The 18,597-nt window shown below is 33.8% G+C and overlaps 2 protein-coding genes and 1 pseudogene across 2 annotated transcripts; 1 reads left to right on the top strand and 2 right to left on the bottom strand.

The window, feature by feature from the left end:
- The first annotated feature begins 5,857 nt into the window (after positions 1–5,857).
- On the top strand, positions 5,858–8,968 carry LOC102620242 (probable receptor-like protein kinase At1g11050). Its single transcript, XM_006471052.4, has 2 exons — positions 5,858–8,002; positions 8,664–8,968. Exons 1-2 carry the CDS (start codon positions 6,051–6,053, stop codon positions 8,716–8,718), a joined length of 2,007 nt encoding a protein of 668 aa, XP_006471115.2. The 5' UTR covers positions 5,858–6,050; the 3' UTR covers positions 8,719–8,968.
- A 1,995-nt stretch (positions 8,969–10,963) lies between these two features.
- On the bottom strand, positions 10,964–13,753 carry LOC112497611 (tyrosine-sulfated glycopeptide receptor 1-like; annotated as a pseudogene).
- Positions 13,754–15,205: 1,452 nt separating this feature from the next.
- Positions 15,206–17,707, bottom strand: LOC102620691 (receptor-like protein 3). The gene is made up of 2 exons (XM_052441835.1): positions 16,701–17,707; positions 15,206–16,619 (listed from the first exon to the last, which is right to left on the bottom strand). Exons 1-2 carry the CDS (start codon positions 17,517–17,519, stop codon positions 15,393–15,395), a joined length of 2,046 nt encoding a protein of 681 aa, XP_052297795.1. The 5' UTR covers positions 17,520–17,707; the 3' UTR covers positions 15,206–15,392.
- Between the last annotated feature and the right edge of the window lie 890 nt (positions 17,708–18,597).

Here is an 18,597-nt window from a genome sequence, read left to right as displayed (position 1 = left end):
TTCATTTTTCGCTTTTTTTTTTTAATTTTTTGGGTGAGTTGTATATTCTTATAAGTGTATAGAATAAATAAGAATAATTAATTTAAATCGTTTAAGTGTACATATTTTTTGCATTTAAAAGAGTGTACAAAATATAGAAACTAATTTTAAATTTAGTTGATAGTTTTTTAGCATAATACAGTGTTAGAGTATTTTTTAAAGTGTAACTAGTCTCACTCTTAGAACAAATATAATGAAAAATGTTAGATGACATAAAAAGTTGCGTTCAATTAGCTCTAATTTAAGAACTTTTTTTAATATTATTACTAGGTTCTTACCCATTTATTTAAACTTTTAGTTGAATAATTTTTTTACCATGTAAAAAATTTGACCTCCCAATTAATATTATAATAAAAACCAACAACTACTTATTTAGCTTACTTCATTGTTGAGGTAAAGGATTGAGTATATAACCGCTAATTCTTTATAGTCGCTTGAGCGTTGATAGGAAAAAAAAAAAAAGAAAGAAAGAAATTGCTATGGTTTTAAATATCTTTTACATGTATGTATTAAATTATGTCGTCTAGAAGACATGTGTTAACATGTGCAAGATGCTTCTAGTCAAATTTATTGTACATTTTATATTACGTATTTTCTGAACAAGCAACATATTATTTCATCGCAAAATCAATTATAGAGTAGATTATTACAAATTTAAAATGATAAGTCTATGACAGATATATAAATAAATTTACAAGTAATCCATCACAATAGGTGAACCAATGAAATGGTTCTGATGTACTTGGAATTAAATTGGCACACTCAATATCATTGAAAAATATTTTTACCAAATGTACAGACAATTGTGTTTGCAGTTCTCCAAATCTAAAAGTTACATACTTATATCTTTTTATTAAAAATAAATTATTGATAGATAAAATTAACAAAACCTCAAAAGCCACAGCAAAAAAAAAAAAAAAAATGAAACGCAATAACTACCATAAATCTACAATCTAGAACTAGATGGAGGAAAACCAAATCCACCTTTATAAAATATAGAAGGATGTATGTAAAGAAACGGGTGTGTTTGGTTGCATTTTTATTTTGTGTGTTTTATTTTTGAAAATAGAAAATAGTGAAGAATACATTTGTCTAATTTAGATTTTAGTGACATATTCTCTGAAACTTATTTTTGAAAATAGAAGTCATCATATTTTAAGGGATTTAGCTGTGGTGCAACTGTGGTACCATACCATAGCTGCACCTAACCATTGGATCTTTCATCATAGTTGGATCCAATGGATAGGTGCATCTGTGGTATGGTACCCAGTTGCACCATAGCTGGACCCTCTATTTCAAGTTACAATTAAAATTTATTTTTCTTTAAAAAAAAAATTCCCATTATTTTTAAAACATATTTATAATAAGAAAAATATATTAGAGCCCACTTCATTAAATTCAATACATCCTAATTTTATCTCACAAAATTTATATTATTTTTTACTTCAACACTACTCATTTTAAAAAATAACACTAAACACATTTTTTTGTTGTGAGTGCTAAAAGACTAATTTTACAAAATAATGCAAATTATATTTTTATTCTAAAAAATATCATTCTCAGTCTCAATTATTGTTTTCATGAACACCATTTAGAAGTTAGAATGTTTGTCTTATGCTGATCCCTTATTTTTTTTAAAAAAAAATGCGAGATTCCGCTTGGGCCCTTGGATTGTATGCTAATGGTTACTTTTATTTTTTTTTCCTTTTTGATTTTAGATAGTGGCCCCACCATTATCTGAAATTAAAAAAAAAATTAATTATTAGGTTTGAATCCAACGGTCCTAATACGAGATCCTGCAATAGATCATGATTCCTAAATTGACATCAAACATAATTTCTTAAAGGATCGATGTCCTCTACAACGAGCATCACCCCAGTGAACAATTAGAGAAAGAGATGAAAGCTGCCCCTAGGAGAGATAAATTAAAAGAGTAAATTGTAGCAGGTTGTATTTTTGTTTCTTGACATTTTTTTTTATTTTTTTATACCGTTTAATAGATATCAATTTTCAACATATCTAAAGGATATAAAATATGTTTATTCACTAATAAACGCACTAAATAATTATAAATTTAGTCTAATAGTCATTCAAAAACACTCCAGAGTTATTTGTTAAACGTATGAAGTTTTTAATTTTATTAATTTTAGACTTTTTTTAAAAAAAATTATATAATTTATGTTCGGTTTTTAGACTTTTTTTTAAATAAAAATAAAATAAAATTTTGTGACTTTTATCTAAATGAAAAAATGTTGAATAAAAAGTAAATATTATATTCTAAAAATAATAAATAAATATTATATTCTCAAATATCTCTATAAATATATTTTTTAAACTATAAAATCAACTATTTTTTTTGTTTTGATTTATAAGAATATAAATGTCAGATAGTCATATTTAAGTTTTTTATAAATTAAAATAAAAAAACAAATAATGTCACTTAGATATTTAAATTCAAACCTATTTAGATTTTAGACCAAAAAAAAACAAAAATAAAATACTACTTAAATCTATATTTAAAACTTGAAATAAAAAATTTATATATATCGCCGGATGAAATGAAAACTTATCAAGAATGTGTAGTCATTTATTATATTAATTTATGCCGTTGAATCACACTCAAGCCAAACATGACTCCATTTTTTCTGCAGTAAATTCTAGCGTCAAAACATCTACCTCCCAGTTAATTGGGAGTGTGTGAAGAATCCGCACAAGATTCATAGCTTTCATCCGGAGCATACGGAAAATAAAAAGGCCTCTTGAGAATTAAAATATTGAGAGATAAAGGGCTTAAAGGTTCTAAAGCACAGGTATATTTAATTAACCCAATAATTCTGTGATGATGCAATGATTAGGTAGGATTATGCCATCAATTAATGGTCAAAGAAGACCCGAAGCCCCAATAAAAGAAGACAATGATGTTGGTTTACATTTCTACGCGTCAACATTGTTGAAAAGGTCTCCATCAGCTGAGAAAGTTTTTTTTTTTTTTATTTGATAGGATCAACTTAGAAAGCTAATAGTAATAACTACGTGTACACAATAAAAGGACAACATAGGATAAGTTTCTCACTTAACTAATATTTTTCAAAGCTAGAAAATATACAATTTTGACTATGATCTTGATTTTTTTTTCTTATCATTAATTTAAAAAGTAGTAGAGCTATATCTATTTGTAAAGTTTTTGGAAGGTGCAAGAAATTCAAGTTTGAATTTTGCGCACGCTAATATTGAAGAAAGATTTGATTAATAATTGTACATAAGATAAAATGATAAGATAAAATTATATACGAGGATAAATTTGTTGACGAATTTAATTTATTGCAAACCATTTTCGTCTTGTGTATGTGTTTTTGACATATGTATTATCAAATGCGAGGATGAATAATTTTTCTAACATATAAATAAAAGTGGCGTATTTGATCACCGCTTGATATTATTATGAGAAATATAATGTTGTCTATTTATGTGCTACATTGATATTGTAATCTAAATAGTACTCATTTTCTTTTTTTTATCATAATGTTCAAATTTCAGTGCTCTTACACTAATTAAATTTATTGTACACAATTAAACTTGAGATGATGACAAATCAGGTTGTTTTTTCAGGTAATTGTGGCTTCACAATTTGACATATCAATACCAAAATGTAAGGATAAGATCGACCATTTAATAAAATTATCGTGCACCATTAATTTAGTAATTATATCAAATCAGTTCAAATATAACTAAAATAATTTTTTAAATATTAAAAATAAAATACAATTTTATTAGATCATTCGTGTCTCAATATTTTAATTATTCAAAATTTAATTTTGTCGTAAACAGATTTGCCTATTGAAAATTCTAAAATTGAAATTAACACTATCAGTAATACATTGACACGAATACGATAAATTTATTAATTGTATGATCTCCGGTCATTATAATCCAGCTAATTTCGTGTTAAGTTATTAAATTGTGTTACAACTTATTAATCTTATATTATACGAGACAAATATGTCATTTTAAGCGAGCTAGAACATAGCTTAATAACTTATTTTAAGTAAATCGGTTATTTTTATTTTTAAAGAGGAACAAAAATTAATCAAAGAACTTTTTATTTGTTGAAGCATAAATTTAGTCTAAATAAATGAGCACAAAGGTTTAGAAGAAATTTAATTTTCACTTATTTTACAAAAATAAATAAGTTTAACAAGCGGCCGCCTTAAGTTTGCCCAGATTGAATGAATCTTTCACTCCACTGAGTCCGCATTATCAACATCTGCACTTTGTCAGCACTTACACAATCATTTAGCCTCGCGATTTTCGAGCGCGTGATACATCTTCTATCTAAAATCTTTTTTTTTTGATAAGACATCTAAAATCTTAGTGCAAAGAATTGCTCATAAATTCACTGTTTGACCAAGTTCACAAATGCACAGTTATTGATAGATGTCAATCATAGTTTGTTAAGTCATCTCCCATTCTTGATAAGTAAAAAGACATATTTTTATATTATTTGTACTTAAAAGAATTTGATCCAGTCATTTTTAAGGGTCCAACTATGTTAAAATTATGGTACGGTAGTATAATTATTTTTAACTATTAAATTCAGTTAATGTAACTGTATAATTATAAATTTAATGGTTGATTACAATTGTGGTACCATACCACAGTTGCAACATAATTTTGCCCCATTTTCAAATAAATTTTTTTACTGATCTCCAAGTTCAAATTTTGAAGAAATAAAAAATAAAAAATAAATTTAAACTTTGTCAATAATTTTTCAGAAAAGGTTACCCATGCCTCTTAAAATTTACTTAAATAGTCACTCATAATCCACTTAATTTCATATATAACTGTTATATTCTTTGATTATAATAACTCAAATAAATATAAATATAGCAATAAGACTAAAATAATAAATAAATAGCATATGATACAAATAAAATATTACAAGAAGTATAATTAATAGAACAACATAAATAATAGAAGTTAATTATATAATAAAAAAATCTTTTTAATATCAAGTTATTAGTAGTCTACCCGACAAATTTTATTAATACTAAAATCTATCAAATAAAAAAATTAATTTAAGATTTATACTAATCTAGACATAATTAAAAAAGATATTGTAAATAAAAAATATAAATTTTATAAATCATTGTGAATGTTATGTATAATTATCTTAATATTTTTAATATATGAAATAGATTTTTCTTACTTTTTTAAATAAATATATTTATTTTGTTTATTTTTGTAATGGTTCTAATGAAAGTAAAAAAAAAAATTCTCTTGACTCTTTTTCTTAGGTTTAATCTTGAAGTTTTTTAGAATGTTCTTAATTATTGTTGAAATTTAAGAATTAAAATGGAGTGTGACCCACCTAAGCTCACCTCAATTTTACCTATGTTGGGTAAACGTACCTTACAGAAGTCGTAAGGTCTTCTGTAAGATAATCGTGTCTTATATTTTTATGTACTTAAGAACTTAATTAGTTGATTTTTAATCAATTTTCTTTAACTCGTCACCTGAGTTCTAATCTTAAAAAGTAAAAGAATAAAAAATAAATTAAGAATTTGTTTAACACTTTTTTTTAATGGCTTTGGCTAAGTTATGTTAAACGTAATTTACGCCAGATACAACAACAGTGCTAATAATGGGACTTGTCACTGTTGCTGTACCTGGCGTAAGTTACTTTTAACGTAACTTAGCCGGCTCCTTTTTTAATTTGTTCAAATATTGTTGTGTCAGTCTCATAAATGATTTATTTACAGCTGCATGACTATAAAATCCCTTTTCTTCCTCCACAATCGAGCGTCTAGCAAACGCGCTATACTCTGAGAGTGAGGTTTCTTACTAACTTGCAGAAAATCAGCCGCTGATAATAAAACAAGCAAGGTCGACCCATTGCCAATGCATCCTGTGGCATCAAAGACGACTCAGAATCCTCAATTGCCCTTTCCCATTTCGTTTCTCTCTTTATTTATCAACTTTGGAGCTCGCAAAACTTGGCAAAAAGGAGACAGATGAAGAGCCTTCATTTGCTTCAAATTGTGTCTCTTCTTTCTTTGTCAGCTTTCTCTTTCACCACCTCTGCCACCTCTCCTTCATCTAAAAATGATTCTACAACATGTCCAATGGACCTGAATTATGTTTTGAGAATCCCATGGAACAAAACAAGTTGCGAAAATTATGAAGCCAACAGCACCAATATCAGAAACAACAAGAACCCATGTTGCCTAAGTTTATTGTCTCTCTATGGGGTTGCTTTTGCCCAGCATCTCAAAGAAACTACTTTTTTTCGACTTCCAAATTTGCCCACATCTGTTTCTTGTTTACGGGATTTTCAGACAAAGTTGTCAGCTTTCTCTTTGTCTGATAAATTGGTGTCTTATTGCTTAGACCCTTTTCACTTTGTGACCAGCCGCAATAAATGTGCAAGTATTGAGTCATTACAGGATTGGAAGAGCAAGCTTGGTGGGTCAACTCAGCTGGACTCGTCCTGTAAGTCTGATTTAACTGATCTTTCAGCTTGTGATTCTTGTGTTGCTGCTGGGTTTAAAGTTCAGAGTCAGCTGATTGCTGTTGATGGTAATACGAGTCATGCCACTGATTGTTTTTACTTTACAATTCTTTATGCTGCTGGTATCGTTAATGAGTTTGGTCCTGAAAGTAATGGAGCTTTATCATGTATTTTTGGTTTGTCATTGATGTCCCCCATGAAGTCTTCAAATAAGAGACATTCAGCTCTTGTTTTTGGCTTGACCGGAGCTGGGGTGGCAATTTTTGTCATGTTTGCTTTGTTGGGTTTGTATTTTTGGTGGGATAAAAAGTTGAGGAAGAGATTTTATGGTTCGGGTTTAGATTCCTCTTCTAGTTTAGAGGGACAAAGTTCTAGGCCGAAATTGAGGCCTAATACTGGTTCAATTTGGTTCAAGATTCAGGATCTTGAGAGAGCAACTGATAAATTCTCGCAAAAGAATTTTATTGGGAGAGGTGGCTTTGGTCTTGTTTACAAGGGGATTCTACAAGATGGGACAACGGTAGCTGTTAAAAAGGTAATTGAGTCTGATTTTCAAGGTGATGCAGAGTTCTGTAATGAGGTTGAGATTATTAGCAATTTGAAGCATAGGAATCTTGTGCCTCTTAGAGGATGCTGTGTGGTTGACGGGGATAATGAGAGAGGGAGCGAAAGATATCTTGTTTATGATTACATGCCCAATGGAAATGTTGATGACCATTTATTCCCTTCTTTCAATGATGGAAGTGGAGTTGCTAAGAGGCCATTGACTTGGCCTCAAAGGAAGAATATAATATTAGATGTGGCAAAGGGGTTAGCTTATTTGCACTATGGAGTGAAACCTGCAATTTATCATAGAGATATTAAGGCCACGAATATCCTGTTAGATGCAGACATGAGAGCAAGAGTAGCAGATTTTGGTCTTGCAAAACAAAGCAGGGAAGGGCAGTCTCATCTTACTACAAGAGTGGCAGGAACTCATGGGTACTTGGCACCTGAATATGCTCTTTATGGGCAATTGACTGAGAAGAGTGATGTTTATAGCTTTGGGGTGGTTATTTTGGAGATAATGTGTGGAAGAAAGGCTCTTGATTTGTCAACATCAGGATCTCCACGTGCATGCTTGATAACGGATTGGGTTTGGTCATTAGTGAAAGCTGGAAAAGTATGGCAGGCTTTGGATCCGTCTTTGTTGAAAGAGGATGATTTTTTGAGTTTGAATCCTAAGGCAATAATGGAGAGATTTGTCTTGGTTGGGATTTTGTGTGCTCATGTTATGGTGGCTTTGAGGCCTACCATTTCAGATGCTCTGAAAATGTTGGAGGGGGACATCGAAGTTCCACCACTTCCTGATCGGCCAATGCCTCTTGGGCATCCTTCATCCTATGGTGATGATAGCACTTTTGGCATCTCACCTGCATTGAGTGGGCTGCAATTGCATACTGGAGACATGCTAAGGTAATGATGAAAGATCATAATTTTTTAGAACTGGTATAGTGCCTAAATGGATGTTAAATCATAACCCCTATTCACGGTCTACAGAAGACCTAGAGTTGATTCAGTGCTTGTTCAGAAAATGGATTGTTCGAGGTTCTTGAATGAAGAAGCTGCATTCTGCTTGGTATTGGCTTGGTATATGTAGAGAATTGCCACAGACATCATTTTAAGAGTTCTGAGTATAGACCAAACCATGTATGACAGATTTAACTTTGTTGTATGAAGTTTTAATGCTACGGACTGTAACAAAAATTAGGGGTGGATTGAAGACTCATTGATGCAAGTGAAGTACACAAGAGGAAATCGTAAACTCAGTTTTGCTTTTGATAAGATGGGGCAAGAGAAGAGTTTGTGAAAATTTTTATCTTTTCTCCCATCTTGTCAGTAAAACTGGACCATGTACGATATCTCTGTAGAAATATATATATACACACAAAAAAATAAAAAATAAAAAATAAAGTTGTGCTACTTCCATGCATTTAAATGTAAATATATTGAATTGTCTTTTTCTCAGTGAATAAAGCTGGCATAGCTGCTAAGTTGCTTTTTGCGTTGGTGATTCAGACTTGCAGTTCCTTTTATTAATGCTTTTTACTCGCAACCTTGTTTATTACACTCACAGGGGTATTGGAGAGAGTAATGGGCTCCAGTGGGGTGTCACTACATCGAAGGTTTGAAACATTTTGTTCCTGATATTTTCAGTCTCATAATCGGAATTAGTTATTTTACAGTAGCAAAATCATAGAAAATTTATGGTTGTAATATAGATCCTGGCAATGCTTGTCATTATTCGAGTTTGAGGTTTCTTGAGATCAATTGTTAAAGGATTCAAATTTTAGTTACTATTTTCTTTTTCCTACCAATGCTCACTAGCCTGTAAAATTCTTAGAAATTGAAAGTCATAATGAAGGACCACACCCTATTATATTTTGATCATGATAGTCACGTGCATGGCTGTCAAAGAGTACTTCCAGAGTAGATGAAAACTTTTCATCAGGCTTCTTTTCCACTTTGCCGAAGCAATATATTTCTTCTTTAATTTTATTGCATATTTTATAAAAAGATGCTTGCGTACGGTAGTAAAAGTAATGTAGCAAAAATATTTGGGAAACCAGTTTAATATTGTCCTAAATTGAATTAAGTCAGCTGTTAGTTACTAGTGAGCTATATGCACACTTCATCAATGGCTAATTTTTTCTCTCGACATGCTAGAATCTCTCTACTAGCTTCCTTGACTTGCAAGTTACTATATGGTTATTACCTCTAGACCCATGTTCACGCATTATGTGAGGCCTATACTTACTTGCAGAAAGATCTAGTCCTGCAGCTTCTGTCATTTGTTGTTGACTTGTTGGTCATTTTTGTCCACTTTGTGCAACTTTAGTCTAAGCTAACCCATTGAAGTTGACTGGTTTTTCTTGTTTCTATCTTGAGACGATATATCTTCTACTTTCTCACCAGCATCCATTTCATTGGGAGATGAAACATAAAAACCTGAAAGTCAATTTGATCCTCTTATTTTGGTTGTTGAGAAACATAAATTGCTATTATGCTACAGAATTGTTAGCTCACAAATGAGTTACAGTATCCAGTCATTCAAACTCTGTACGAATAATTATTACTAGGAACAACAGTAAAGGAAATTGTTGATTTACCATGCAAGAGCACTGTATTCCTTAAAAATTTGATGCTCAGAAAGGTATGAACTGATCTCCTAAAGTGTTAATATTTCAAAATTATTATCAGAAAATTTACAATTGAGACCACTGTATGACAATTGACACAAAGATTTCACTGGATACATGGTTTCCAAAGAAATACAATCTCTCTAATTTAGAGGTTTTGAGACTTTAGATTTAGAACTTTGCCAGAGAAGTTATGGCTGAGCTTAAGCAAATGAAAGAACTCTGTTTAACCAATTTCAATTGGGACAATATCATTAAGGTGGTTGTTCAAGGGGAATATTGCTGGTGGTAGGTTAAGAGTTTAATTTTTTGTTGATTAGTAGCATTAGTCTCAAATTAGGGGAGGCAACTCTGCGTAGCTTGAGATTTATAAGAATTCATCCAGATAGAAGAAAGGCAGGGCCTGTCAATATATTGTTGCTATCAACTGGACCTTAAACTGAAGGTTTACTTTTTCTTTGACAAACATAGAATTTGTCCGGAGTGAAAGAAAATCATTAAAGATCAATTTGTGAAGATTTGAAATGTGGATGCATTGAAGTGTAAAGATCTTGATTTGCTTTTGTTTCTTCTTCAGCTGTACTGGCGTAGAATGGTTAAATTTGTTTTTCTATTGTGTGATGGGTTAAGAGTTAAGAAACCCATGAACTTTGGTACTGAAAGCAAACTGGATTTGCTATGATCTCAACAAGTTTATAATAACTAGAGAGAGATTTTTCAACAAATTGCAGAAGTGATACCGTGCAACAAGATAGGTCTCTGCTAGAAATTTATTGTTGTGGTCATTGGTTGTTGAATAGGACATTAGCTCCAAAAGTGCAACCTATAAACATTGAGTACACATGCCAAGAATATGGCAGAGAGGGTGTAATACACTGGGCGAGTATCTAAGATTTTTCTGTATGTCAAGTTACTGAAATAATGTTACAGCATTTACATTTTGAAACACGAGATATTTATTTTCTTGGCAACATGATCTTATTTATGATTAATTGCGAGTTCTATATATGGTTGATAACTTTTCAAGGCCTCAAGCACGTTTTTCCTAATTTTCATTAGGATTGTTACATCTTTTTTTGTGCCTTCCTCTCAATGTATCTAGCATAGGATTTTGATCTAGCGCACTATTTAACATGCGCAATGTCACACGTGACAAGCCATGATGGGGCGGTCCTCCAGTCATGGCTTCTCAAGTGCGACATCGTGTACCATAATAAGTGCGATGTCACATGGTGGATCAGCCCTCATTTAGCATAAGCTGCAACAGCTTTAACTTAGGAAGAGAATAAACTATCCCAGTTACAGATCCAATAATAAAACCGAAAACAGTTCCAGCGATGAGGCCATTACAAAGATCCATATTATTTGAGGATTTACTTGGTAAACCAATATTTGTGGTAGTTCTTGGTTGAGTAGTGGACGACCGATTTGCAATATCACTGCAAAATTCTGGATTACCTTCAAAACTGGAGGGAGGAAAAGTATGAAGTTGACCTCCAGAAGGTATAGGTCCTTGCATATTATTTTCTGCAGTGCTGAAGAATGACAAGAAATGGAGACTACTGAGTGAAGCAGGGATTTCACCAGATAGATGATTTTTAGATAGATCCAATCTTTCTAGGATAGTCAGTTGAGAAATTTGATTTGGAATGCTGCCGGCGAAGTTGTTATTGCCGAGGTCAAGCACATTAAGAAACTTTAACTGACCTGTCTCTGCTGGGATCCTTCCACTGAGGCTGTTATTTGCCAGGAATATTGTTGGTCGCAGGCCGAAAATTCTATTATACTGATGACTTGTAGAATTTTGATTGGGAAAGAGAAAGAAAGGCAAATCTGGTTTGTTCCTGTTAAATTTGTTCTGTTCTATTACAAGTGGCTGCAATCTGCTGAGTTCCTTCGGAAATTCTCCTGAAATATTGTTTTGGGACAAGGCGAAATAGAATAGGCTCGGCAAGTTTCCAAACCACCCTGGAATTGATCCTGTGATTTGATTTCTTGATAAGAGCAAAACTTCAAGCTTTGTGAGCTTACTAAGCCAAAGAGGGACTTGACCAGTGAGTTGGCAACCGGCTAAACTTACAGCCCTGAGATTCTGAAATCCATCTGAAATTTTGTTTTGATCATAATTTGGTGTTGCCTCATTCATGAAGTTCATGGTGAGGAAAAGAACATTAAGGTTCTTGCAACCCATTAGAATCCTGATTGCAGCAGAGGTATTGGTTAATTTGTTTTCAGCAAGTTAGAGGAAAGACAGAGATTTCAGCTTAATTATTTCGGGTGGAATTTGTCCTTCTAGCTGGTTACAAGCCAGCCTAAGGGCAGTCAGCAACCTGCATGAAGTAAGGGTCAATAGAAAGCTACCAGTGAACATATTGATATAGAGGTCAATTGTTTCCAGCTGGGAAAGCACAGAAAAATTATAGGCTGAAAGATTGCCTGCAAAGAGGTTGCCCATTAAATTCAATGTTTTGAGATTGGTGCAATTCATCATAGATGAGGGCAAGGAACCAGACAGATTGTTTCTATAAAGAAGCAAATATTTCAAGTTGGTGAGCTTGCCAATATCTCTGGGAATAGAACCAATCAATTCTTTAGAGTAAAGCTCAAGAACGAGGAGGCTTGTGAGGTTAATGATGTCATTACTGATAAATCCAGAGAGCTTGTTAAAATGTAAGGACGGCTCTTCAAGTGATGCAGCAGCATAAATGTCATCAGGAAGTGATCTCAAAAGATTACTATAACCTGCTTGAAAAGACTTCAGCCTAGAGCAATTTCCAAGTCTAGGAGGAACCTGGCTACTAAAATCATTGTAGGAGAAGTCTAGAAGCCTCATGGAGCAGAATGAATGATTCCAAGCCAAGGAAGGGATAAGGCCAGTGAGCTCACCAGAAAGAGAGTTATAACTCAAATCAATTATTTCAAGCAGAGTTAAGAAGTGAAAGGAATTGATGGGAAGAGGACCATGGACGTGATTGTGTGAGAAGTTGAGATGGGATATATGTGTGAGGTTGCCAATAGAGGGGAGATGGTGCCGCTAAAGCCTTTGAAGGGTAGCCATAAATGACTGACACAACCACTGGCCTCAAATTTGATGCCTTCCCACAGGCAATAGTTGGTGGAAGAAGAACAGTTCCATGGAGGAGAAGATAAGTTGAGGTGAAGAGACAGAAGAGAGTATTGATCTATTGGGTTGCAGGCTTGGCAAAGAGAGGCAAAGCAGGACAGAAATAGTATTAAAAGCTGCAAGACTAAGTGCAAGACTAAGGTAGGCAAATTTTTTTTAATTATATGTGTTTGGCAGCCGATTTTTATGCTGTCATATATCAGAAAGAATTGAAGGGACAAAATATATAGAGCTTGCATCACTTGGACTAACTTGTTCATAGCAGGTTGCATTAGAATATTAAAACCTCCATGACTAGTGATAGAGACAATAACATCCTGAAGTCATCTGAGAAAATTAAAGATTTGAATCTTCATTAACATTTACTTTCTGAGGATAGACTTTTCCGTATGACAACTGATGATTTGTCCACCAGCCGCAGGTACTATATTCATTTTTAAATTGTTTGTTGAGAATTTAAAACTTAGGAAATAGTGTATATTTTTCTCTTATTTTCTCAGAAAGGGTTCAAATGAACTTGAGAGTTAAAATAGTTATTTTTGGAACTTGATGATGCCTTGCTATTGAATAAAATAGTGGGTTGTATTTTGAATTTTTTCTCATTCAGGAATGGATTGATTATCATATATGGGTTTAGGTATCAGCAATTTATATGTAGAAGACTTGACTGTTGAATTGGTCTTCTGCAATCCAATAATTTTTTTTTTTTTTCAGATGGATCTTTTTTCTTGGTCTTATATCATATTGAATTGATTTTCTTTCTCTTTTCCTTTTTTGACTTATATTTTTTGCATAGAAACTCTTAAGCATACACATTTTGTGCAAAAGCTTGAAATCATGCTCATACTTGATTCTCATAAGCTTTTCCTTCGACAGGTGTAGCTGCAGCTGCAATTGTTTCATTTCTTATGCTAATATCATACTCTGTAATGCCATTTTTTGTTTTACTTTTTGAGGTCCCAGGATCAGAAGTCACTCAGATTTCAAGTTTTCTTGTGGAGAAGTGAGAAATCGCCAAAAATATTAAAAAAACCGAAAAATAGGATTATGTCATCCCTCATTTGTAGATTTGAATATATGGAGATGTATACTTTGAAAGTTTGACGACTAATTATTTTCTATCAACTGACAAGTAATGTTATTTTTCCACAAGTTCTTCATTGAAAATTGGTTAGAAAAATTTAGTTGAGTTCTTTAGGGAGAATGCTGATGTGTCAAGGTTGTTAGGGGACTGCTTATGTGGCAGTGATAGCTAGTTTGATTGATTAAAGTCAATTACTTTTTTCCACCGGGAAACTGCTGTGGCCGGGGCTGATAATTGTAGCACAAACTTGGGTCCTTCTCATGAAGACCTTAACTAATTTGAGAGCCATTTGTTTCATTCTTGTCCTTGTAACTTTGTGATTCTTATGCTATGTTCTCGAAAGCTTGAATAAAAAACACTAGCCATTTTAGCCCGTGAATGTATGCCCAAGTGGCTGAACCAAATACTTGTTCTTGTGCTTTGTTTTAATCCTCTATTAAATTCTTTACTTGCTTTTGAATCGCTAACCATCAAGTATAAGTAGGTGGATAATTGGTCCTGTTAGCTGCCAATTACAAGAGGGTTCTCACCAAATACTTTAGCTGTTGTTCTTTGAACATGAAGCGATACATAGCAGTTACAAACTTATATTAGAGCAACTAGTGAAACACTTGCAGGGGCAGAAGCTGCCAGTAAAGTTGTTGTCGGAGTTGAGTCTGCTAAGCTGGAATTACTGGAGACGGAGAACCAAGTTGTATTGTTGCAATGAACCTGGAATTAACCCAATCAGTTTGTTGGAAAGAGGTCTTGAATTCTGAGGTTGGTGAGGTGGACAATGGCACTGCTGGTAGTTCTGGAGAGTGGAGGTAAGGAGATTCGCTTTACTGTCACAGTGTCTTATTGAGAATGGGAAGAATCCGTTCAGATAGAGAAAAGGTTGGGCCTGTAAAACCTTTGCTGCTGTCATCAGAAATTGACGAGTTTAGAATTCAAATCAATGGTTGTGAGATTGCAATCAAATGGTATATCTTCTCATTATGGACGCAGGAAACAAGCAAAGAATGATTTAGTTGTCCCCATACCAAAAATGCTGGATAGTCCAATTTCTTTGTGACTTAAAATCGAAGGTTACTTTTCTTTGTTAAAACGAAAGAGTTTTCAATAGATTTGAAGTGTAAAGATCTTGGTTGCTTTTGTTTCTTCCATACTGAGCAGCCTGCTTGAACTTATCTCTGTTACAAAAACCCTTTAGTACTAATAGCAAATGGGAATTGCTATGATCTCTGCATGATTTCGCTAACTTGCTTAGCTCATAACACAAAGAGAGAAAATTTCTACAAATTTAAACGGCCATCCCATAATATCTTAGGTCTGTTCATACATCCCAGAAACTGGAAACAAAAGATTGTTCCCCTCTAATCTTATCAATTCCCTATCAACGCTAAAGACATTTGACAGAAGCTATCATGTCTTTCTCAATTCAATATTGGGTTTGCTATATTTTTTGTAGTTGCTCTCTCAGTGGCGTACAAGGTACCTTAATTGCTGCAGAAATTTTAGCCTTTGAAGGGGAAGCAGTATCCCAGTCGTGCACCCGATAATGAATCCAAAAATGGCTCCAGCAATGAGTCCATAACCAAGTTCAGCAATGAGTCCATAACCAAGTTCTTCACTTGAATCAGGAAGAACAATAGGTCTTGGTTGAACAGAACATGAGCGCTGAACAATGGCACCACACAGGTCTGGATTTCCTCGAAAGCTGGAGCTTGGAAAAGTATCAAACTGACCTCCTGAAGGTATTGATCCTCGAAGATTGTTCTCCGCAACATTGAAGGCAGACAAGAAATGGAGACGTTTAAGGGAGACAGGAATTTCACCAGATAGATGATTTTTAGAGAGATCCATTCTCTCTAAGTTGGTAAGTTGAGAAATTTGATCTGGAATGTTGCCGGAAAAGTTGTTGTGACTGAGGTCAAGCATATGAAGCAACTTTAACTGACCAATCTCAACAGGGATACTGCCGCTGAGGCTGTTGTTTTTCAGGTATATTGCTCGTGGAAAGTTGAAGATTTTTTTGTATTCTCCAATAAAATTGTTGCTTCCCTTGAAGAGAGAGAACTCTAGATAACTTTCATTCGCTTTGTTCTTGTCCTGTTCTGGAGTCAGTGCCGGCAACCTACAAAATTCCTTAGGAAATTCTCCTGATATGAGGTTATTAGAAAAGTCTATGTGGAATAAGCTAGACATATTTCCTAAAAACCGTGGAACTGAACCGGTGAGTTGATTAAAAGACAGGTCCAAGACCTGAAGCTTCTTGAGCTTACCTATCCAGGATGGAACTTGACCTTTGAGTTTGCATTCAGCTAAACCCAGAACCTGAAGATTTTTGAATCCATTTGCTGATGTTAGGTGGTCATTCTCTGGCATTGTTTCATCCATAAAATTCAAAGGGATGATGAGAACTTTGAGATTCTTGCAGCCCATCAAAATTCTGATTGCACCAGTAATATTGGTTAAAGAGTTGTTAGAAAGTGAGAGGAAAGACAAAGATTTCAGTGCAACTATGCCTGGTGAGATTTGTCCCTCTAGCTGGTTTCTTGCCAAGTTAACTGCAGTCAGTGACTTGCACGAATTAAGAGTTATTGGCAAGCTACCGGTGAACAGATTGCTACCAAGGTCAAGTACACGAAGCTTCAGAAGTGTTGAGAAGTTAAAAACCGAAATATCTCCTTCAAAGAAATTGCTCTGTAAGTTCAATATGGTGAGATTAATACAATTTTTCAAAGACGAAGGCAGAGAACCAGACAGAGAGTTGTTATGAAGTACCAAACTTTCCAAGTTGGTGAGCTTGCCAATATCTCGGGGGATCAGCCCGGTCAAACTGTTGGAGTAAAGCTCAAGAAACTTGAGGCTTGTGAGATTGACGATGCCATTTTTGATGGATCCGGAGATATGATTAAAAGATAAGGAGAGCTGTTCAAGAGATGTAGCAGTGTAAATGTCATCAGGAAGTGATCCTGTGAGATAATTGAAACCTGCTCGAAAAGTCTTTAATCTCGAGCAACTTCCTAGTCCCAGAGGAACCGGGCCAGTGAAGCAATTGTTGGACAAATCCAGGTGCCTGATGGAGCAGAAAGAGTCAACCCCGGCTGACCAAGAGATAAGGCCTGTGAAACTATTGTTGCTGACATTAAATGTGATCAAATTCTGAGTTAGACGAAAAATGGTTGATGGGATTTTTCCCTGGAAGTGGTTGCTGGACAAATCTATGATCTTAATGTAATTGGAGGACAAAGATGATGGAAATTCACCAGAAAGACAATTGTGTGAAAGATTGAGGTGAGATAGATGTGTGAGATTCCCGATAGAAAGGGAGATGGTGCCGGTAAGGTCTTTCCAGGGTAGCCAAAGATGACTGACTCGACCATTGGCATCACATTTGATGCCTTCCCACAAGCAGCAATCAGTGGAAGATGACCAGTTCAATCCAGGAGAAGATATGTTGAAGCCGAGAGACAGAAGAGAGTCTTGATCTATTTGGTTGCACGCTTGGCAAAAAGAGGAAAAGCAAGACAAAATAATTATTATTATGTGTAGGAGTTTTAGTTTAGGCATTGTTTTTCTTTGCTGTGTGAAGCAGCACATTTCTTTTCTTCCTTAATTAATCAGATATAAAGAGCGAACTAGATATGCTGAGGTTTCTGGGCCAAAACTGAAAATGACAAAATAAATCCCTACCCACCGCAGCTGACTATTCAAACTTGTTGAAAGTAAATGAAAGAAACATTTGGGGAGACCAAGACTTTTGAGGGTAAAAAACAAGTTAAACTTCACATTAATGTGTGACAATTTGAGGTGATATAAGATGTATGAGGTTGCCAATAGAGGGAGAAATGATGCCACTAAGGCCTCTATTGGGCAACACGACCATCTTTGTCACAAAAGACTCCTTCTCACAAGCAGCACTCAACAGAAGAAGACAAATATTCAAGGAAGGATATGAATTTATTACATTGAATTTTTCTTGAAGACAAGAGAGAGTCTTGCTCTTGGAGATTGCTGCCTTGATGAGGAGAAGCAAAGCAGGATAGGAATAATAATAATAGTGGTAGTAGTAGTAGTAATAATACATGGTCTAAAATTACCAAGTTCATCATTGTTTTCCTGTTTCGCTATCTTACAACAGATGAGAAGAAAATGTGAAATAACATAGCCACCAACTGCAGTGTGCACGCGTATTTTCAGAACCCTGCCGGCATTATTGACATTGTGATGACTAAATTGGAATATGATTTTTTTTAAAAATATTTACATTTAGAGATACTTGTAGTAGTTAGAAAATTACTCTCTCTCTCTCTCTCTATATATATATATGACTTTTTATATCTGTGAGTCATTGAAGGATGGTAATGGGGGAGAGGAGGGGAAAGACTGATATCTCTATATCTATCCCTAATATTTTACATATATCTCTATCCCCTCCTCATCTCTGCCCAAATTCCTTGAGGGGAGGGTAATCCTCGAATAATAACAAGAGATCTCAAGAATCTTTGATTTGTAAATAACTGATATCTTATATTAGTATTAATCCATTACAAAAATCACACTACAAAATATAAATTATCAAAATAATTATCTTTGTCAATTTCATAATTCTATAACAAAAACAAAAAAAAATACTTTTATATCAATAATGAAATAAATTTAAATACCTAAATTAATA

Source organism: Citrus sinensis, chromosome 5 (genome assembly GCF_022201045.2).
Source record: "Citrus sinensis cultivar Valencia sweet orange chromosome 5, DVS_A1.0, whole genome shotgun sequence".
Classification (NCBI taxonomy): Eukaryota; Viridiplantae; Streptophyta; class Magnoliopsida; order Sapindales; family Rutaceae; genus Citrus; species Citrus sinensis.
Note: the sequence above shows the minus strand (reverse complement) of the source record. Positions and strands in the feature narration are given on the sequence as shown.

What these genes read in the sequence shown, in the direction of transcription:
- LOC102620242 (XM_006471052.4), top strand. Translation starts at nt 6,051, where the DNA reads ATGAAGAGCCTTCATTTGCTTCAAATTGTGTCTCTTCTTTCTTTGTCA. An exon ending in CATACTGGAGACATGCTAAG is followed by an intron (nt 8,003 to 8,663) that starts GTAATGATGAAA and finishes TTACACTCACAG; the next exon opens with GGGTATTGGAGAGAGTAATG.
- LOC102620691 (XM_052441835.1), bottom strand. Translation starts at nt 17,519, where the DNA reads ATGTGCTGCTTCACACAGCAAAGAAAAACAATGCCTAAACTAAAACTC. An exon ending in TCACCAACTTGGAAAGTTTG is followed by an intron (nt 16,620 to 16,700) that starts GTACTTCATAAC and finishes TTGAACTTACAG; the next exon opens with AGCAATTTCTTTGAAGGAGA.